The sequence below is a fragment of the Chionomys nivalis genome, chromosome 3 (genome assembly GCF_950005125.1).
Source record: "Chionomys nivalis chromosome 3, mChiNiv1.1, whole genome shotgun sequence".
Classification (NCBI taxonomy): Eukaryota; Metazoa; Chordata; class Mammalia; order Rodentia; family Cricetidae; genus Chionomys; species Chionomys nivalis.
This window is the reverse complement of record NC_080088.1, coordinates 114,961,464-114,984,658: the sequence shown is the minus strand read 5'-3', so window position 1 is coordinate 114,984,658 and position 23,195 is coordinate 114,961,464. Positions and strand designations below refer to the sequence as shown.

The window sequence follows — 23,195 nt, the reverse complement described above, 5'->3', positions numbered from 1 at the left end:
CACCATCGCCCGGCTCCACCTTCTTTTTTATATAGGGCCTCTCTCTCTCTCTCTCTCTCTCTCTCTCTCTCTCTCTCTCTCTTCTCTGTCTCTCTCTGTCTCTCCTCTCTCTCTGTCTCTCTCTGTCTCTCTCTCTCCTCTCTCTCTTCTCTGTCTCTCTGTCTCTCCTCTCTCTCTGTCTCTCTGTCTCTCTCTCTGTCTCTCTCTGTCTCTCTCTCTGAACCAGGAGCTCACCAATTTGAACAGAATAGCTGACCAGCAAGCCCCACAGGGATCCTACCTCTCTTTGCTTCCCCAGAGCTTGAGTTAAAGGTGAATGATGCCTTGTTGACTTTTCACCCAGTTACCAGGGATCTGAACTCAGTTCCTCAGTCTTGTATGGCACACACTTTGCTGTCGGGTCACCCCCCAGCCAGGGAGACGAATCTTGTGTCACATTCTCAGAGGGTTATGCCCATGGCTTCTTGACCTCGTGTACTGAGCAGATCACCTCGGAGGCAGCAGCGTGAGCCAGAGTCTGTCCTTCACTTCTAGGCTGACAGGAAGCAGAGACATGGGGCTTCTGGTATAACCACCAAAAACTCTCCCCATACTTCCTCCTGCTAGGTCCCATCTCCCAAGGCCTCCAAACCCTCCCCAAATAGCACAGTAGTTGGAGACTAAGCCTTCACTCATGTGCCTGGGGCAGGGGCTGGGGAGGGGAAACTCCCATTCAAACCATAAGAGATTGGTATCCATTAGTCCCAGCTTTACAGTGAGAAAGACAGACCTCAAAGGGGTGGGATGACTCACCTAAGGTCACAGGCTTTGGTAACAAGGAAGCGACTGGTCCAAAGCCAACACCACTTCCTTGTGTTGTTCCGTGCCGTTCCTTGGAGTCAGGCTGTGGGGGTTTGAATTCAGACTGCCCTGATTGCTCCCTCCGTGCCTCACCTACTGGACCTCTTTGTGTTTTTTTGTTTCCTTGTAAGCAGAGCATGGATAACTGTGACATCACAGGGCACTGGAGGGGACACTGAGGTGACTGCTGTGCCTGGATCAGGGTCTCACTAGAGCCATCATGAGGCACCTCCTACAGCTGCTGCAGAGGTGCCTGTTTGTATCCAATGGCAACCATCTCCTTGGAGCTCAAGTCCTCCAGGTCTCACATGCCAACTGCTTGGTTAAAACCCTCCCAGACCTGACCCTCGATGCAGACAGAGGCCTATGCTTCTACGATTCTGAGCCTCTTTAGTTAGCTGGGGTTCAACACCAGCATTGTGTCAGTTAGGCTGAAAGAAATCAGTTGCTTGGGACTGTATTCTGTGGCATAACAACAGAGCCCTGACATCACCTGGCTGTCTCAAGGGAGAAATTAAACCCCTCAAGCAATGTGTGATAGCTCATGCCTGTAGTTCCAGCATTTAGGGAAGCTAAGTCATCCTCACTGGAAGCCAGTCTGAGACCGTGGGAATCACATCCCTTACCAGGCATGTGGCACATGCCTGTAATCTCAACTTTCAGAAGACCGACGTGGACGGAGCATCAGTTTGGAAAGCTTCTGTCTCAGATAAAACCAGTAACAACAGTAACAGTAACAACCTCCTTCACATAAAGCCTACCTTCTGGGGGAAGCCAATCCAGTACTGACAGAGGGGCCCCGTGGTCACCAGCATCCAGCTTCCAGCTCTGTGCTAACACACTGCTCATATGTGTTCCAGCTGCAAGGATTCTTCAAGAGACAACATGTATGGTGGGGCCACACTGTTACAGCCAATGTATGCTGTGCAGGTACATCAAAATCCATCCAAGAATTTCCCAGAAGCCTCTCCAAATACTACTTGTACCTCGTTAGCATGTCTAATTTAAAAGGCAGCCAGAAAACATGGAGGGATATGTTGATTTCTTTTTCTTTCTTTCTTTCTTTTTTTTTTCTGTTTTTCTGTCTGTCTGGGCACATTAATGCCCAAGATCATGGTGTCTACCACCAAGGAAGCTGGGAAATGTGTATTTGGAAACCAAGGAGAAAGGTGGGGAAGCCAAACTATCCTTGATGAAGCCCACAGTTGGGGCTGGAGAGCTGGCTTCGCGTAAGCGCACTAACTGGTCTTCCAGAGGACCTGAGATTGACTTCTAGTACCCAAGTGGTAACTCACCGTAGTGTGTAACTCCAGCTCCCCTCTGGTTCTCCCAACACCAGCACTTGTGCAGTGCACAACACATTCTGTCTGAATGGATGTACACATAAAATTTTTAAGTTTTTAATTAGGAATAAAACCAAATGGCCCTACATCCTGGAAGGGAACGGGCCACCGGCAAGCAATGTAACAAGTGCAGGATAGAGAGGATGTGGGAGGATGGGGAACTGGAGGTGCTCTTTACTCAGCGTGGAGGTGATGAGCAGAAAAGGAAGGAGAGTGTTGAGCTGCTAAGCCAGGAGAGACCAATAGAAATCAGCCAAGCGAAGATGGAGATGCAGACGGTGCCTCAGAAAGAAGGAAGGGCACATCTGATTCCAGAGGAGAAAAAGACGCCCTGCAGAGCTTGAGTGTGTGGCTAGAGGCCAAGTCCCAGAAGACTGCCTAGGAGGAGGACAGGGGACATCATCCCAAGAACATCGGGCGGTCACTGGGTGACCTATAACTCTTCGATCATAGTGACGAGACCTGTACCCGGCCTGTGCACACACCAGGAATCCCAGCACTTTGAAGGCCAAGGCAGAAGAGCTGTGAGTTTGGGGTCAAGCTGGGATTCCAGTGAGAGATAAAGAAGAACCTGGGCAAACGGGGCCTCAAAGGGAGGTTCTTGGCTGAAGTGACATTGGCATGACGCAAGTGCAGTAACATCAAGCGTTGACGTCACTTGTTGCTGAAGTCATGGGGACATGGAAGCACCTTAGCTGTACCCTGGATTTGTCTGCTCTGGGGAGGAGGAAGGGCTGACAGGACAGACTGGCCAGAGGAATTCTCTGGGCCACGTCTTCCTCTGGAAACTCAGGGGACATGAGGAGTCAGAGAAGTCACTCACCCTGCCACCCCGCCACCCACCAGCTGACAGTGAGGAATTTTGACACAATTAACAAGATTGGCTGCGAAGATTGCCTGCATAGAGACCACATTCCTTTTCATAGTAGAGGTGTTTCGAATAAGAGCCCTAAAAACAGCTATGCTTACAGCCTATGTGGTTTTGAAAAATTGCCAAGCTGTAAGCCTGAAACCCTCCAAGGACTTCACAGACAAGACTGAGAACCCTCCTTATGGTGAGCAGTGAGTGGAAACTCCCGGCAAGAAGCTGTGTCTGCAGAGACTGAAGGGCCGGTTGGGCATTCAGGAAGGTGGAGAGGTTGGGATGATGTGGGTCCAGAGGCTAAGAGGCAATCAGGCTAGTCCTAGCCCAGCCATTCCTTACCCGCCTCTGTGTCGGAACTAACGTTTTATGACGAAAAGGTAAAAACCTTTTAAAATGCATTAACTTAGCAGACCATTCACTAAGACTGGCATCAGATACCATCCTGGGCTTATAGAAAAGCCTCCCCCATATGCTTTGCCCGTCTCTCTGGCATGCTCGCATGTCTGCACCCTTGGCACTGAGTATAGCAAAGATCGCTTTGACTCCTCTGTTTCTGTTGGCTCAGCCTGCAATTCTACCCAGTGACCTCACACTAGAGAAGAAAGTTTCTTAGACACCCCTTAGACAGTGTAACTTCAGACGCCATCAAAATCCTATATGTGGCCAATGTTGTTACGGTGACTCTCTAGAGAGGCTCAAATCTACATTTGGGTACAGACCGTATGAATCCCCTTCTCTCTCTCCCCCCTTACCCGTGACTGCCTGCCTCCTTCCCACCCGCCCCTCTTCCCATCCCTCCCTTCTTCCCTCTCCACCTTTCAGCTAACTAAAGAGGCTCGGAATCGTAGAAACATAGGCAGGCCTCTGTCAGCATCGAGGGTTAGGTCTAGGAGGGTTTTAACCAAGCAGTTGGCATGTGAGACCTGGAGGACTTGAGCTCGAAGAAAGTGGTTGCCATTGAATACAGCTTTCCCTCCACACTGACTATTCTGAAACTCTTTTCTATGGCAAAGTCAAGACTCCCAGCTCAGGAGATCCCTGACGCCAGCGGCAGCCACAGGCATGGAGTCACCACCTCTCCTGCCCCCACCATCCCAGTCACTGACCACACCAAACAAGCAGCAGTTGGCAAGGCGCGGAAGTGCCATCTGCCCCCACCTACGAACCACCTCATGTTCTTCACGGAAGAGCTGAAGAGAGCAATACTGAAGCCATGATGTGACCTATCTTCTACCAGAACCCATTCACGGGGACTTGCCCATCATTCAGTCATTCAGGAAGAAGATCCATCTTGGATGTGGTCTGAGTGGCGAAGTCCTGACTCCAGGAACCCCCCACCTGGCACCTCCCACCTGCATGCTTGCGTTCGACGATCAGCAAACGACCCAGGGGTTTGGCTTAATAAGAAGAGGGTCGTGATAAGCACTCAGATTTGCTGTTAGCCAATTTGCTGTTCACAAATATGCCGCCAGGGCAACCCTTTGTGTGTGTTGTTGACCTGTGTCTGGGCGGTCTTGTCCTAGCGAGAAGAGGGCAATCCCGCCCTGCAAAGCATTACCACACAGGAGAGGGCTTTAATGTGCACGCTGACAAAGATGTTAACTCAGGAAGGGCTCAGTACACACCGTCCCTTTGTTGGAAAGGCAGTTCCACCTCTGTTATGATTACAGACAAGTGAGGTTCAATTACTGTAATAAATAGATCCCAAATTTCATCTCAATTGCATTTGCATTTTAATGAATGATTCTCACCTTCTTGTCAATTTGGCAGCCAGGCTAGATTTATTAAGTTATTGTATAAACAGGGCATTCTAATGGAGGGAATTTAAATGTAAAATATATACTCTGATATCTCCGAACCAGGTCTGCGTTATTAATCCGCCCCATCGAGCTTGCCTGAGTAGTCAAGAAGCGGAGGATGGTGGTTTTAGATCCTGCCCACTCTCCATCACACTTGCCCTGCTCTCCTCAGAAATCAATACGTCTGGGTGGGTCCACAGAGCAAGGCGTAAGCCAGCCAGATGAAGCAGGCTCTCTAAGCTTCCAGCCTCAGCACGCTGGGAATACACTGATTTATCTGCTATTATTTGAAAACAGTAAAATTTGTTAAGTGAAAATTTCCCATGTAGGCAATAACCTTCTGCAAGAGCAGGACACCCTGAAATCCAATTGCCAGGAGTGTTTGTCCATCTTAATGTCATTCAGCCTTCCCCATCGAAGCACTCTTGGCTTTATAGCCTCATATTTCTTGTAGGTGGAGACGGGAAATATGAGGGAAAACTGGCTGGGTGCAGAGCCATAAAAACCATTAAAAGTTGGATTTTTTTTTTTGAGGTTTATTTGGGCTGTTAGCCCTCAACAAAGTGACCCAGCTAGTCTTCTTCCCTCCTTAACAGAAAGACTGGACACATACGTACACATGCGGCACACACACACACACACACACACACACACTCGTTCGTTCCCAACACACTCTGCCTCAGCTCTACAGCACTCTGGAACTTCCTACAAGAACCAGCTGCATGCCGGGTGCTCCCAGTCCTGGTTTCCTTCAATTCCAGAAGGTGTTTGTGTGGAGTGACTTAAATCAGACACAAAAAAATGTTGCATCATACCATGTCTATGCAGAATCTAAAGGGAAATCGGGGGTGACAGGATGGGGGGGCTGTGAGGAACAAGGAGAAAGCGGAAATGCATAGCCGCATAAAAGGGTGCACCTCTGCAGGCAGACGGTGAGTTTAGAGACTCGATGTAGGATGCAGACTGCAGTTAGTTTACAGGAGCACAGGTCTCCCACAGCAGGAACAGAAGAAATACAGAGACATCAAGTGCTTCTGGGGCTGGGGCCTGATTCAGCTCACAGGAGGCTTAGAACTCACAGAGCGCCCTCCTAGGATGGAACCGTCCAATCCAAGGACCCGGAAAGAGCTTCCAAGATGACCAGATGGCCAGCGTGTGTCAAAATCTTACTTTTCAAACCTGAGAAAGGAGAGCAGGTACCAATGAGTCAGACAGACTACTACCTTTTAGAGAGTTCTTTCGTAAGAAGCAAAAGAGGATGGCTGGACAGGGGTTCCTAAAATTGCAGGGCGCTCACTGATCACCCAGGGGTGCATCTAAAATTCAGGTGTCACTGTTGTATTGCTGCGACCTGACGAAGATCACACACAGGAAGAAAGGGTTATCGTGCTTCGTCGTCTCAGAAGGTTCCAGTCTGTTGTGGCAGGAGGGGCTTGGTGGATTGACTTCGTCCTGGCAGGGTGTGGGAGTGTGTGGCAGAGGCTGATCCCATCACAGTGGACCAGGGAGCAGGGTGTGTTTAACCTCCTGGCATTTTCCTGCCACCTGGGCCTCCTCACCTCACAAAGTTTCTAGAACCTTCCAAAATAGTGCCACCAGCTTGGGACCAGGCATTCAAAAAAACATCAGCCCAGGGGAAATTGTGGTGAGTCAAACCATTATGAGGAGGCCTTCCATCCTAACTAGTTCCTGGGAGCTGCTGATGCTACCAGAACACTCTGTGGACCAGGAAAGCAAACAGCAGCATTCCCAGTAGGTGAAGCTGGTTAAAAGCTAGCAGCCATGGGCTGGGATGCAGCTTAGTTGGTATGACCTCATGTGACCTTAGTTGGTATGACCAGCACAGCATGAAACAGGACATAGTGGTGTGTGCTCTAGCCAGCATTCAGGAGGTGGAGGAAGAAAGGTCAGAGGTTCCAGGCCATCCTCAGCTACACAGCAAGTTCAAGGCCAGCCTGGGAAACCTGAGACTCTGTGTCCTGAAAGCAAAGCAACTAACAGAAATCAATACCCTTGCTATGCCCAACCCAGCTGTTTGATAAACACAACACCACAGGGTGGAAGGACTTTTATCCTACAGAGAAGAGCAGACATTTTACCTGATAGCCCCACCCTTCACTACTGGCCCCCTTTTGCTATGGCCCAGGTTAACTGCTTTCTTCCTAACATGTCTTATCATGTCAAAAAAAAAAAGCATATTTTCCCCACATTTTAACACCTCTAACATGGAATCAACATATAATCATATTTAATCTAATTGAGATGTTTTCCTCTTTGTAAACAGAGACTGCTCTTTTGTTCCCAGCAGCCCAGACCCAAATAACCACACAGAAACTATATTAATTACAACAGTGTTTGGTCTGTTAGCTCAGGCTTCTTATTAACTAACTCTTACATCTTAAATTAACCCACTTCTATGAATCTGTGTAATGCCACGAGGCTGTGGCCGGTAAGGTTCCAGCATGTCCTCCTCCTTCAGCAGCCAAATGGGATCTCCCTGACTCTGCCTACTCTCTCTATATCTCTTCCAGCCTGGCTATATTCTGCCTTGCCATAGGCCAAAGTACCTTTATTCATTAACCAATAAGAGCAACACATACACGGAAAGACTTCCCACATCATCTCTTTTTCTTTTTTTTTTTTCAATAAGACAATATTTCGTTTTTACAGCAGATGTTTTAATCATCCATTTCACCCTGGGGCTGTGTAATAAGCTGCCTTCCCAAAATTCAGTATCTTCAATACATATTTTTTGTAAGATGTAGGTTTCTGGGGTCAGGTGATCTCGGCTGGGGTTCTTGGGATCCTGTGCACATGCTCCCCACCTTTCTCATTCTTCTGGGTCTAGTGAGATAATTGTGGCTATCACTCTTCTCATGAGCCCGGGTGAGAAGATTTCCTCCACACACATGCACAGCACCGTGTTCATGTCTAATCAGCCCAGGAGCCCCCACTGGGAAGGAGACCCCACCCTGAATACACAGGACGGAAAAGGAGAACATTTGCTGAGCTACGGCCTGGTCTTAGACAGGCAGAACATGACCCCAAGAGAGGAAGGCTGACTGTACACCTGGTGTTGGTTGCTTTACTCTTAGCTCTTTGCTCTTTGAACTTTTTTGGCTCTTTTGCGGGTCCACCACCCACCTCCCAAATAAATCACACACATGGAGTCTTATTGTTACTTATGAATGCCTGGCCTTAGCTTGACTTGTTCTTGGCTAGCTTTTCTTGAATTATCCTGACTATCTTTTGCCTCTGGGCTTATTAACTTTCTTCTGTATGTCTTAACTTCCACTCTTACTCTCTAGCTGGCTGGGTGGTTGGCCCCTGGCATCCTCCTCTCCTAGATTTCTCCTCCTATTTACCCTCTCTGCCTGCCTGCTGGCCCTGCCTGTCCTTTCTCCTACCCCACTATTGGCCGTTCAGCTCTTTGTTAGACCATCAGATGTTTTAGACAGGCAAAGAATCACAGCTTCACAGAGTTAAACAAATGCAGCATAAACAAACGCACCATGTGTTAAAATAATATTCTACAGCACAGACCCAGGGGTAAGCTGGGCTTACCAAGCAGCGAGAGATACAAAAACCCAGCGCTTCCCACTGAATATGTGAGCCTGGAACCTGGAGATGGAGATGGTGTTTAGGAAACAATCCTACTGTTTTCTCTGTAGATTTGGCACTGGAGAGAGAGAGAGAGAGAGAGAGAGAGAGAGAGACAGAGACAGAGACAGAGAGACAGAGAGAGAGAGACAGAGAGAGAGAGACAGAGAGAGAGACAGAGAGAGAGAGACAGAGAGAGAGAGAGACAGAGAGACAGAGAGAGAGGAGAGGAGAGGGGGAAGGGGAGGAGGAGGGAGAGAGAAGCAAAGAAATCAGATCATCCTTTTAGGGTCTTTAAAGCACTGACTACAGAAGAGGTCTGAAGCAGAGAATTTCAGACACAAGAGACCAAGCAAGTGTTTATTCTTCAAAGCCCCCAGAGGAAGGAGCAGTCCTGCACCCCGAGGAAACAAGCTTGGTTCATGTGTGACCTGTGCCACATGACAGAGTTCTGGGAGCATAACTTTAGACTAAGTAGCAGTGGCCACAGGGTCACTGGGTAAGGATGTGAGTCTTGGATACTGTGTATCCAAAGTCGAGTTATGTTGACAATGAGAGGGCAGCTGGGGTGGATGTTGCTCCAACCCTGCTCTCAACCCTGTCTGCTTGGGATCTGGTTTCATTAAAGGCCTGGGTTTTCTAATGTCTTCTCTTGTACTTTTTACCTGATATGACCCTCCCCCTCTGTTTTCTCATCTGTCAATCACACTGGCCTCTCTGGACCATTAAGCAGGTTGACCATAATAAGCATCCCTCCCCGGGGCTGGAGAGATGGCTCACCTGGTCTTCCAGAGGTCCTGAGTTCAATTCCCAGCAACCACATGGTGGCTCACAACCATCTCTAGTGGGATCTGATGCTCCATCTGGCATAAAGTCAGGCGTGCTGATAGAGCACTCATGCATAAAACAAATAAATAAATCTTAAAAAAAGAAAAAGCATCCCTCCCCATGACTGGGTCCTACGTCATAGGTGTTAAACTAAACTCACTACCTTCAAGGGCTCACTGAATCCCCCCAACAGCTCCTTGAGGCATGAGCTAATGAATGCCTGTCCTATTTGGAACTAAAGCAGTTGAAGCTCATCTGCTCCATTAGCCAGCTGAGGTGGCCAAGCCTGTAATTCTAGTACTTGGGAATTGGATGCAGCAGGATCCCAAGATGGAGGGACCAGCCAGGATTCCACTGTGAGATGCTTTCAAATTAATATGTACACATGTGTCTCTTGTAGTCTTCCCCTGCGACTGTGATGAAATACACTGACCAAAGCAACGCAAGGGAAAAGGGGATTGATTTCAGCTCACGGCTTCGGGTTATAGTCCGTCACAGCGGGGAAGTTACGGTGACAAGTCTTCAGTTGGCCACACCACACCCTCAGCCAGGAAAAAGACAGCTTGACTGCATACACTGAGTATGCTAGTACTAAGCCAGATGTCTCCACTTTTATACAGCACAGGACACGGCCCATGAAATGATCTCACCCATCATCAGGATGGCTTGTCTCATCTCAGTTACCATAATCAAGATCATTCTCCGCAGGCATGCCCAGAGGGCCAGCTCCCAGGTCATTCTACAAGGTCAAGTTGACAATTAAACCAAGTGCTGAACTTACTATTTATAATTATCCCAGGGAAAGCGCAGGGATTTGTGTTAGGCACAGTGGATCAGGTGCAGGACAGCAAATGCGGGGTGCCCTAAAATAAGCAGAAGCTAAAAATGTCAGTGGCTTAGAATTAGGGAGCAAGATGGTGATTACTTGAGGCTGGGAATGAGCGAGGGAGGATGGGGAAAGGACAGCTAATGAAGCAGGGGTGCCGTGGGACTGCAGGGGGTCCACAGCACTGAAGGCTGTAGCTGATTGACAACCAGTGTTTGCAAACAGCTCATAGAGGAGAGCTGGAATGTTCCCAACACAAAAACTAGGCAGCATCTGGGGTGATGGTCATGCCACCTACCCTGAAACGTCATTACCCATTCATACTTGTGCAGAGATACCACACTGCACCCCAAAACCATGTGCAATCGTTATGTCAATTAAAAATAAAAACAAATGCTATTTTGAAATCCATCCAAGGGACGGAGAGACGGCTCAGCAGGTTCAGTCGCTTGCCGCATAAGTGTGAGGGCCCAAATTAAAATCCAGGGACCCACGTAAGGAGCCAGGGTAGTGTCCTGCCTGTGACAGTAACACCACCATCGTGGACGAGGCAGGGGGGCTGCTGGGGTTTCCTGGTCACCAGCCAGCTCCAGGGTCAGTGAGAGAATCTATGCCAAGGAAATAAGATGCAAATTGATAGAGAGCAGGACACATGGCATCCTCCCTTGGCCTCTGCACACAGGCACGTGCACACACACATGCATACACTGCACACACATATGCACACAACACACACCACCCCAAAAAGTAACAAAGCAAAACTCGCACTTGAACCTATCCCTTCCTCTGTCTTCTCATGGCATGCTTCTGTTCCTCTGCCCCATCCTCCTGCGCCATGCAGAGTCCTCCTTAAGCACAGCAAGCCATCCTCCCATTGGCTTCCAATGGACTCCTGAACTCCCCTACAGAGAACATATGGCCCTTGAAAATGCAAACACCGCCCCATGCAACAGTGAGGAAGTTGTGTCTGGCAGAGGACACTTTACATTTTATAAGCTGCCTCCTTCCCTGGTGCTGACAATCACCCCCTGCGTGTCACTTCTCTTTGATGTCAGCTAAGGGAGCTTTCCACCCTGTGAAGCAGTGAGCAAAAGCCCCCCCCCAATGGATTTAAAGCCAAAAGCTGTTCTTCCCCGCAAATAGCTCTCATCCTGCTTACAGCCTAGTAATCAGCAATCAGCAATAATGAATACATGGAATTAAGTGAGAATCTGCAAAATAAAATTAAGCATTTTTAAATGGGCCTCTGCGGTATCTGGGGAACACCTCATTCAATGATCCCACCGTCTAAAGTTCCCGGAATAGACTGGGATGTCTGGCATCCGGTCTAGACTCTCCCCGCACCAACCCTGTTCACCTGTCTCTTGGGCCCTTCCAGAAGCCAGAGCATCTGGGATTCAGACTGCCTTGGCTGGAGAAGGGCTGAAAACTCAGTCGTTTCCTCAAGTTTTCCAGCTTCAGCCTGTCTGTGGAACTCACTAGCTTAGAAAGTCACCCACAAACACTCAGTGAGATGTTCGCAGATTCCCGAAACATCTTTAGAAGGCACAGTCCCTGAAGCTCCGAAATCCAGGCTCACTTCAGGAAGCAAGGCTCCTGGCCTCTGCCATTCAAGGTCTGGGCTTCAGCTCCCCCACAGCAAGCCATTTGCGGACTGGGCTCTGCATGTTAGCTGGCCAGTTCACCATCAGCTCTCCGATCCCACTTCCTCCTGGTGAGCTCCTGCTAACCATACCTGTCACCTCCTCCAGGAAGGCCCTCCTCCCTTCTCTAGGTAAACCCCCCAACAGCCTTTTGGCAATTGTGGGGAGCATGTTTGTTTGTGTGCAATTCTTTCCCACCTATCTGAACCTTCCGTACGCCAATGCTTGATACTTGGTGCAGCCCGTCCCCAACACTGATGTCTGAAATAGGTTTTCAGTCAAGGCCAGCCAGAGACACAGACAAAATGCCAATTATCATCTGCCTGCCACCTGAGATACTCTGTCTCCAGAGCGAGTCCCAGGGCAGCCAGAGCCACACAGAGAAACCCTGTCTCAGAGAACCAAACAATAATAATAATAATAATAATAATAATAATAAAATTGCTTTTGCCCAGTGCTTTGTCACAGCAAAAAGTAACACAGTGCTTGAGATTTCCATCTGAAATTAAACAATTCCAGGGAATGGTGGTGTATTCTTATGATCCCAGAACTCAGAGGCTGAGGCAAGAGAACTTTGAGTTCGGAGCCAGTGTGGTCTACACAGTGAGACACCAGGAAGAAGAAAGAAAGTCAAATATCACTTTCTCCTGAAAGAGGTTTCCCTCTAGTCTGAATTAGGTGCCCCTCCCTGAAAACCCGGAATCTTCTCTCCCTGTGACTCTGGGCTATTGTTGACTTTCTGTGTCTTTCTCGTAAGAGGCCATGAGTACAAAAGGCCCTAGTGTCTTGTTCACACCGTATCCCCAAGTGACCACATATAGGTTGCTTCTCAAGATTTGAAGAACAAATTAAATTTCACACCCAAAATGTAAATATAGGAGACATGGCAGTAGTTCACTGTGTTGCCCGACAGTACCTCAGGCAGACGACACCCACGTACCCCTTCCTACGCGGCTCTTTGTTGTCAAATTCTACCTCTGGTAAAGATGGGTCAGAGACAGGAGGGCAGCCATATGCATCAGGGGTAATCAAGGGACTGTGGTTGATAATGTCAACACAGGTCACATAGTACAGCAGGCATCTACATGTAACAACTTAGATGTCTAAGCATCTCACAGAAATGAGTATGTATATAGATTGAAAAGAAGGAAGCCTTAGCCAGCTCCCAGACCCTGAGTGCTACCTGCTCTGCCATCGATGATCACGGACAAGTCCCTCTGAGGACTTGATACCCGCTGCTCTTCTGATATATGAAAGTCTCTAATCCTGTTGCTTGCGAAATGTGTGTGTGTCATTGGTACTGTGGGTGTGCGTACATTCACATGCTGGTGTGTGTGTGTGATGGGTACTGTGAGTGTGTGCACATTTGCATGCTGGTGTGTGTGTGTGATGGGTACTGTGGGTGTGTGCACATTTGCATGCTGGTGTGTGTGTGTGTGATGGGTGCTTTGGGTGTGTGCACATTTGCATGTTGGTGTGTGTGTGTGTGATGGGTACTGTGGGTGTGTGCACATTTGCATGCTGGTGTGTGTGTGTGATGGGTACTGTGGGTGTGTGCACATTTGCATGCTGGTGTGTGTGTGTGTGTGTGATGGGTGCTGTGGGTGTGTGCACATTCACATGCTGGTGTGTGTGTGTGTGATAGGTACTGTGGGTGTGTGCACATTTGCATGTTGGTGTGTGTGTGTGTGATGGGTACTGTGGGTGTGTGCACATTTGCATGTTGGTGTGTGTGTGTGTGATAGGTACTGTGGGTGTGTGCACATTTGCATGTTGGTGTGTGTGTGTGTGATGGGTACTGTGGGTGTGTGCACATTTGCATGCTGGTGTGTGTGTGTGATGGGTACTGTGGGTGTGTGCACATTTGCATGCTGGTGTGTGTGTGTGTGTGTGATGGGTGCTGTGGGTGTGTGCACATTCACATGCTGGTGTGTGTGTGTGTGATAGGTACTGTGGGTGTGTGCACATTTGCATGTTGGTGTGTGTGTGTGTGTGATGGGTACTGTGGGTGTGTGCACATTTGCATGCTGGTGTGTGTGTGTGATGGGTACTGTGGGTGTGTGCATTCACATGCTGGTGTGTGTGTGTGTGATGGGTACTGTGGGTGTGTGCACATTTGCATGCTGGTGTGTGTGTGTGATGGATACTGTGGGTGTGTGCACATTTGCATGCTGGTGTGTATGTGTGTGATGGGTACTGTGGGTGTGTGCACATTTGCATGCTGGTGTGTGTGTGTGTGTGATGGGTACTGTGGGTGTGTGCACATTTGCATGCTGGTATGTGTGTGATGGGTACTGTAGGTGTGTGCACATTTGCATGCTGGTGTGTGTGTGTGTGTGATGGGTACTGTGGGTGTGTGCACATTTGCATGCTGGTGTGTGTGTGTGATGGGTACTGTGGGTGTGTGCACATTTGCATGCTGGTGTGTGTGTGTGTGTGTGATGGGTGCTGTGGGTGTGTGCACATTCACATGCTGGTGTGTGTGTGTGTGATAGGTACTGTGGGTGTGTGCACATTTGCATGTTGGTGTGTGTGTGTGTGTGTGATGGGTACTGTGGGTGTGTGCACATTTGCATGCTGGTGTGTGTGTGTGATGGGTACTGTGGGTGTGTGCATTCACATGCTGGTGTGTGTGTGTGTGATGGGTACTGTGGGTGTGTGCACATTTGCATGCTGGTGTGTGTGTGTGATGGATACTGTGGGTGTGTGCACATTTGCATGCTGGTGTGTATGTGTGTGATGGGTACTGTGGGTGTGTGCACATTTGCATGCTGGTGTGTGTGTGTGTGTGATGGGTACTGTGGGTGTGTGCACATTTGCATGCTGGTATGTGTGTGATGGGTACTGTAGGTGTGTGCACATTTGCATGCTGGTGTGTGTGTGTGTGATGGGTACTGTGGGTGTGTGCACATTTGCATGCTGGTGTGTGTGTGTGATGGGTACTGTGGGAGTGTGCACATTTGCATGCTGGTGTGTGTGTGTGATGGGTGCTGTGGGTGTGTGCACATTTGCATGCTGGTGTGTGTGTGTGTGTGTGATGGGTACTGTGGGTGTGTGCACATTCTGCACATATGCATGCTGGGGTGTGTGCATGTGACTTCCATTCATGGGGAGGCCTGAGGTCAACATTGGGTATCTTCTTTGGTCATTCTTCATCTTTAGTTTTTGAGGCAGGGTCTCTCACTGCAGCTGTGTGTATCGATCCAGCTTGACTAGCTGGTCAGTGAGCTTCAGGGCCCTGCCTGTCTCTGCCACTCCTGGGAGCATGCTGCCATCCCTGGTCTTCTTACATGGTTCCAGAGACCTGAACTCCAGTCCTCACACTTGCATGGTGGGCATTTTGCCCACTGAGTCACCTCCTGGCCTGGGCTGTGGATCTCTATGTCTCCTCACAGCATCCGTTAGCAGCTCACTATAGGAAACATACCCCGTAAACACCAGTTGGGAGGCAGAACACAGCTTCCCGGGGATGAAATGCCCTGCCCCTGATCTTAGAAAAAGACAGATGCAGCACCCAAGCTGAGGTCTGCCTGACTCTGGAAATGCAGAGGGGATCTTCATTTCTTCCATGTGGCCGTGACAAACAGCTGACAGGAACCGTCTGAGGAAGGAAAGGTCTCCTTGGGCTCACAGTGTCAATCCATCATGGCAGGGATGGCCGGACACAGTGCAGCTCAGTTGCTGGTGGCAGGAGCAGGGGAGAGAGTCCACTCACATCTCAGGCAACCAAGAAGCACAGTGAGAGGAACCTGAACCAAGACCTTCAAAGGTCCTCCACAATCCACTTCTGCCAGCTACTCCACTTTTACCAGCTACTCCCCCACATATCAAAAGCCCCACAGTCTTCCAAAGTAGCACCACCAGCTGGAGAGTGCTAAATACTAAAAGCAAGAGCCTGTGAGGAACATGTCACATTCAATCCATTAATAAGGGTCTTGTTCTGTGGGCATGAGGGGGACCTCAGAGATGGTTGATCCTAAGACTGAAGGATGTTGTCCTAATATATTTAAGAGCTTGTCTTTTCTATCCCCCTCCTCTCTGTATACCTCTCCATCTATCTGTCCATCTGTTTATCCATCCACCTGTTATTCTCCCTCATTTTATATCCACCTGCATGTCTGTCTGACTCTGCCTCCCTCCTCCACCTCCACCTCCACCTCTGCTTCTTTCTCCAGCTTCCTGATCCAGTGTGTGAAGATAGGCCGTGGGTATTTTAGCATACTGCGAGAAGAAAGCGCCATGAAAAAGAGGCAACAGCTACTCCAGAAGCTGAAGGAGGAAGAATTAAATAAATTCCAACCAGCCAAGAAGTTCTCAGATCTCCAGTGCAGGGACACTCTGCTGACGTAAGTGACCGCAGCCTCAGGAACCATGAGCAGTGATGGCTCAGTCAGGGTGGCTCCCCTTTCCTAGACTGGTACTCAGTTCCTTCTTCAGCCTTGTCCAACCCGCCTGGCCATCCTCACTCTCTGACATTAAGTGCAGAATCTTCTAACACACTTTCCACCCTTCTATCTGATGATACTAAGGGCGACAGAAGAATCTTGCTTGTTCCCAAGTACACCTCCCCCATCTTTTCCATCTCCTTCCTTGATCCCACCCCATATCCCCTTCCAACCAAAGCTCATTACTCCCCATTTTCCTTATTTTTCCTTTTTTGTTTTGTTTTATTGTTGTTTGTTTTGTTTATTTTTCAAGACAGGGTTTCTCTGTAGTTTTGGAACCTGTCCTGGAACTAGCTCTGTAGACCAGGCTGGCCTCAAATTCACAGAGATCCACCTGCCTCTGCCTCCTGAGTGCTGGCATTAAACGCTTGTGCCACCACCACCCAGCTCAACACCCATTTCAGTACTGCTCCTCCTGGTGCTTGTAGCTTTCAGACGACCACCTGCTGTGCCGTCTGTTCTCCGGGCACTCATAATGCGCACCTGCGTTTATCACTTTACCCCACGTCAGCATCTCTGCCCTACACCCCCAGCTACAGCCCCTGGTCTCACACAAATCCAGTACACAGAAGAGGGTCTGTTTTCTGAGCAAAGCCCCTTCCCTTTCAGGAAGCCTTTCTCCCAGCTGGGGGAGGAAGGACCATCCTCAGACCGCTCCATTGTGATGAGGTGCTCACATAGATAAGACAGTAAGAGGAACCATAGCACCAACACAGAAGTCATGGCAAGTGTCTGCTGTGTAGCATTCCTATGAAACGGGAATTCATTAGCCATTTGAGAGATATAGAAACATGGTCTGAACGGTACCTGTTAGGTTTTCCCTAACGTCACTGGTTAGAAGCATCCTTAGCCACAAACCCAGTGGTTCCAAAGCCTATGGGCTTCACCAGTCATCATGGACAATGCCCCAGGAAACTTATCCTGTGAAGACAGAGCACACTCTGGGGATGAAAAGGGAACGCTACAGCAAACAGGGGAGGCACGCAATAGAAACCGGCTGCAACCGTAACCGGTTAGCAATGCTCGCCCGAGCAGCCCAGCAGAATCACCTGGTAGCTGCTGGTAATTTGCAGCTACCAAGGAAGCTGAAGCAGGCGATCAGAAGACCCCAGCCAAAAATAATAATAACAAGAATGGCCCGGAGAGATTTTTAACCACCAGCGCCCAGGCTACATCCAGGCCAGTGACATGGATTCTGTCATGGGCTGGGGAGAGTTACATGTTCATAGCATTTTTAAGTTCCCCTCACTGGTTCCAAAAAAAGCCATGGTTGAGCACATTTCCTCTGCACCATTACCCAAATTCTGCCATCCATGGTGTTAACTTATAGACTGATACACATGTTTTATACATTGAAAAGAAAGTTATGGCTTACTTCACTTAGCACAGTGTGTTTGGCGTTCATTATAGGTGGGACAAGGTGAGTGGCAGCCAGGGGTTGGAAGATAGCAGGGCAGGGGAAGTTGGAGGGTCTCCTTTTGGGTGGTGAAATGCTGGGAACTACACAGAAGAGGTGATTGCACAACAAATCAAATGTAATAAATACATCAGAATGGGGGTGTCGTGGTCCAGGTGAGAAAGCTACAAACCACCACAAATATAAGGCCAAATCGGAGTCTGCACTAGCTGGGGACTGAGGGCAGGGTCTTGCCCCAAAGAGCTCTCAGCACTGAGTTTCAGGAGAACAGTGTTTATAAGGCGAAAACCACAGCGACGACATTGTCACGTGTAGGTCAGGAGGGCCCCGAGCTTCTGTTTTGGAACAACACAGCAGTAGTTCTGGTTCCACATCCGGACCTTGGTCAGGGTTAGAGAAAGTCTCCCGTGTGACACAAAATGGAGTCAGAGTGAGGCCTGGGTGAGTGGAAGGACCTCAGTCACTGCAGGACCAGTACAGGTAGGTGATTCTGTCATGTGATGATGACAAAGCATTTCTTTCTCACAGTGCTGAGAATAAACCTGGAGTTTACGTGTTTGAGGCAAATGCTGTACCACTGAGCTATATCCTCAGCTCATCTTCATAATTAATTATTCTTCTCCAGAGGAGGGAAATCTGTAGCCCTGTGGGTCAGGTGTTTCCTAAAAGCCCAACATTCCAGGTGATAAAGGAGAACCTAGATTATCAGATCCTATGATGGGGGCACAGATTCACCTTCCTCTCTCTGTGTAAGTCCCACAGCATCCCAGCCTCCTTTGTGTCTCCTGGGTGCAGACCCTGAACTGTCTGTCATTCCTGTCCTCCTTGCCCTCCGAAGCTGTGGGAAAATAATCCTCAGTGTCACTGGGATGAAGTCATCGCCCCTGCTGGGCAGAGGCTCGGGTTTCCATTCTGATCAGGGCCCAAGCGGTTCTCCTGCCACATCCCAGGCTATATACCACCCTCAAGTTCCTCTTCCTTCCTTCCTTCCTTCCTTCCTTCCTTCCTTCCTTCCTTCCTTCCTTCCTTCCTTCCTGTCTGTCTGTCTCTATTTTGTCCGGCATGTTTATTTCTTTCATCCAATGGGTTGTTCAAAATAAGCTAGCTGTCATTCATTCATCAGTTATGAAACATGCGTTCACTCTGAGACAGAGGACAATATTCATGATTCACAATCCCTCATCTAAATGAGTAGCCGCCCAGGGGTGAACTTGTGCTGGAGAGTTGAGTGAACTCGACACACTCAGTGCAGAGGAGAGCATGATGGGAACACCCAGGAAACAGGCCAGGTGGGTGACGTTGGTAGAACAGTGTTGAGCACAGCCGCCTTCCAGAAGTAGACTGAGAGTAGCCAAGAGAGGAGAGCTGAGGGCACCCTCATGGCGTGAGGTAAGACCATAAGATTTAAGTAAAACATCAACGGTTATTTATCAGGTCTCAGACCAGGTTCAAAGTAAAACTGAGAACAGGAAAAAGAATCTGTCTTGATCATATTCTCTTCTATGGCTGTGATAAAACACCCTGCCAAGAGCAGTTTACAGGTTTTGTTTGGGCTCTTTGTTTAAAGTTCCAAAGGGATTGGGGCCACAGTGGTGGGGAAACATGGCGGCAGGAGCAGGAGACTGTCTGCTCACAGAGCACCTACCCTCAGGAAGCAGGGAGTGAACAGGAAGTGGAATGGGTCTGTGAAAGGTCTAGGCCCACCTACAATGTTGCACTTCCTCCCGCAGGGCTCCGCCTCCTTCAACAACCTTCCCCAACAGCGCCACCTGCTGGAGACCATGTGTTCTCACCTGTGAGCCTGGGGAGCAGGGGACATTTCCCATTCAAACAAATCTAACGCATTCTTACTGTACAACTAATGGTGATATTCTGAAAGACATTCCTATAAGGATTACATGAAATGATGCGCAGCTCAACCCAGATCACAGCGTGTGAAGACTGCTCAGCGCCTGTCAGCGACTCTAATACAACAAAGTGATTTTCATCTCTCTGGGCTTCTGATAACCTTATATTTTTGCATAAAAATCTTATTTTCCATGAAGGTAGCCTACATCTAAGACCTCCCCCCTTCTACAAATATGACTCCAATACAGAGTCTCAAGAATGCAAGTGTTCCTTCCTCAATGTTTTCTAACCAAGTGTTTGATCTTTTGCTTTTACAAAGCAAAAGGGATTATTTTTGCCCCATCCTGCCCCCCCCCCACACACACACACTTTGGGATCTAAGCAATTCCCCTCAAAAGTTTCAAGCCTGACAAAGTAAGCCAGGAGATGGGAGAATGAAGCACTTCCTGCAAGCTCAGCTCCGCTGCGCTCAGTGACCTGGGTTTTCAGCTGTAGATTCAGTTGGAAAAGGTGGGGGGGGAGTGGAATTTGTCTACCATTGGAGCCAAGAGAAGGCATCAAACCAGAGATTCAGAACTATGAGGGCTGGCTTAATTTCTGTTTACTCCGGGAGACATGGTTAGGCTGGTAAAACAGAACACGGCGATGTATTTGCTAGTGAGATTTTTTTTCTAGTTTGTTTGTTTTCCAGCTCTAGGGTCAAACAAGAAGTCAATGGACAAGGAAAATGGGGCACCTAGATTCTTTTAATTATCTATGTGACCCCAAGATTGTCCTCAAATTCCCTAGAGGAAGGTGCTCGGTTCTCACGTGTGTGCCAGTGTGACCTCACACGAAGTGAGAAATTGAGCTTCACAGCACCCTCTGGAGGGTGTCCATTCCTCAGGGGACAAAGGCAAAAGTATGGGCGGAGCTTACAGGCCCACCCAGGCAATCTTGTTGGTGGATGGCTGCTTCTGCCTCAGTGGCACACAGCCTCCTCCTGCCCCTCTGGCCACGTGCCCCCTGCTGCTGCCTCCCAGTCCAAGTCCATCCTCCCCTCTATTTACCTAGTTAATTCCGTTCCACCTCAGATCTCAGTTCAGTATTTATTTCTGTTCCCACTGCTGTAGCTATGAAGTACCAGCTCCAGAACTTACCAACTCAGGGCAACAAATACTACTTTCACAGGTCTGCAGTCAAAGGACTGTCGCTGCTTCACTGGCCGCCAGCTAGGGTGAGCTAGGCTCAAGGAGATGGCTCCCTCCCACAGGCCTGCTGCCTCTCCCCGTGGGCCTCCTCACAGAGCAGGCTAACAACAGGATGCAGGGAAGACATGACAGTCACTCTTGGCAACTTCTATTGAGTTGACCCACCACGGAGCCATGATCTAAGGACAGGGGAAAAGCATGGGGACCCACCTCTCAATTGGAGGTTTATCCAGGAACCTGGGTGGTGTTCTCTGTAACTGTCATGACTCCCTCAGGGCACTACAGCCAATGTTGTACTCTCCCTACTCACCCTGAGTCCCATTATGTGCTGAGTTACTCCCACTCCCCCCACCCCCACAAGACTCTAAACCTCAGGAGGCAAGGGGTGTGTCAGGCTCTTTTGTTGCTGCATCTGCTGCCTGCCCCTGCGTAGAGAAGACTGTCAGTAGCTATCGCTAGCAGTGAAGCTGGAGTCCATCAGCCATCCTGTAAGGAAAATACTCAGATAAGAACCCTGAACAATTAACCCTTCATGGGAAAACAGTGATGCTCAAGCCTGGGGTGCATGACCCTAGCCAAACAAGCAGTGACCCCCACCCCAGTCTTCCGTTGCTGCTGATGCTGGGTGGTGACGGCCCCGAGTGAAGCCTTCTTGTAAGGTGTTAAGAACTAAAGCTTTACAAGTTTTACATGAAGTTTCTCAAATTTAAAATGTGGAAGGTTGGTTAAGTTGCATGTGTACACACACACACACACATACACACACGTAAGTCTGATTAAAACACACCTGCAGGCTCAATTCAGTTATAAGAAAAAAAATGTCTGTGATGCAGGAATATTTGAAAGAAAACAATTTTCTATAACTGAGATAACCAGTTCTGTGAGGGTCAAAGAAAAAAAAGCACTGAAACATGGTTTCAAAACACCCTTCCTAGAACAAGGCCAAAGAGCATGCCAGTCAGTCTGGTTAGCAGCTAGCAGCGTGACTGAGTTGAGAAACGCCTAGGAGATTTGCAGTGCCCACCTCTGGGTGTGTCTGGTAGGGGGGTTTCCCCAGAGATCTACCCTGGGTGTGGGCCACACCATCCCACAGGCCGGGGGCCCAGATGGAATAAAAGGGGGGGATTGAAAGAACAAGTCACCACAGGTTTCTCTCCCTCTCCCTCCTCCTTCCTGGGCCTCTGCAGGGGAAGATGATGCGCCATCCCTCCCTGCCACAATAGACTGAAACTCTGAGGCAAGCAAGGCAAATCCTTTCTCCAGCAATCTACCTCGCTTGCGTATTTTGTCACAACAGTGGGAACCAACACAAAAGTATTTCATGTCTTAATCTTGAGGAAGCGTTTCCAGCACCTAGCATGGTGTTTCTGGAACAAAGGATTCACCTCCTTGTTTATTTTCTTGGCTCCTCTGGTGGGGCAAGCGTAGTTTTCTCTTAATGTGCTCTGTTCATGGACTGCCTCTAGAATTGTCACCCAGAAAGCTGGCATGGTTGCCAGGCACACTGTAGGTGACAAGCTCTGGCTAGGTGCCGTCTAAAGCTGCTCCCTCTGTCTCACTCCACTCCTCCCTCTGCTCCTCCCTCAGGGCCTACGAGAGTGAGAAGCTGAAGAAGTTGGAGGCTGGCATCATTATCCGCCCGTACACACCCATCCACAACTGCATCATCGCTCCCTCCTTGCCTGAGTCACACGTGTAAGCAGGCCCCACGGGTTAACGTGTCAGGAGCCACCTAGCTGCTCCTTTGTCCTCTTGAAAGGGACCAGGAACCTGGAGCCAGCAAACCTGGCTCATAAAAAATAACAGAGAACAGATACCATAAATTGGGTGGATTAGACCCCAGTGGCAAATCAGATGTGGCCAGAGTCACCCCTTCCCTCACCAGGCAGACCCTTGAATGACAAATAGTTTGCAAAGCTTGATATAAATCCGTCTTGAGCTCTCGCTGCAGAACTTGCACAAAAACACATCTCAGCTGAGGCTCGGGGGACACAATTATCCCACCACCCACCCACCCCCCCACAAGGACGCAGAGAGCTGTTTCCCGGGAAAGTCTCTGTGGTCTGAGGCCTAAAGGCCTGGCCTCCTCATCTTATAGCACATGGAGACTAGTCACACTTCCAAAGCACACACTCGCTTTCTGAAACCTCATCTGGTTCTTCTCCTGTCTGTTCTGAGAGGTACAAGTCCACAGCTTCCCACTTGGAAAGGTTCAGGCAGAGGCATGACCTTCTTACCTCAGCACTATTGGCATCTGGAGACTGCCAATTCCTTGCTGTCAAGGGCTCTCCAGATGTTTAAAAGCAGCGTCCCGGGCCTATGTCCGGCAGATGTCAATAGCACTCCTCACCCCGCAAGCTGCGACGACCACAGATGTCTGCAGACACGAACAGATGGCCCCTTGGTCCAAAACTACACGGTCCCTCCAAGCCTCAGGGTAAGGCACTGGCAGCGCTGCAGCACGCTCTGATTTATTCATCTCCCACAACCTTTGCAGCAGTAACTACCACTCTGTAGACACCACATGCACTCAGCCCTCGGGATCCCTGCT

The 23,195-nt window shown here is 49.2% G+C and overlaps 1 protein-coding gene across 2 annotated transcripts in view; it reads left to right on the top strand.

The window, feature by feature from the left end:
- Positions 1 to 23,195, top strand: part of Ccdc60 (coiled-coil domain containing 60) — a 182,376-nt gene that overhangs the window by 110,082 nt on the left and 49,099 nt on the right. For both annotated transcript variants that reach the window (XM_057765817.1, XM_057765818.1), the window contains 2 exons: positions 15,920 to 16,090; positions 22,232 to 22,339. In XM_057765817.1, the coding sequence (XP_057621800.1) occupies positions 15,920 to 16,090; positions 22,232 to 22,339 (279 nt within the window). The remainder of the gene's footprint in view (positions 1 to 15,919; positions 16,091 to 22,231; positions 22,340 to 23,195) is intronic.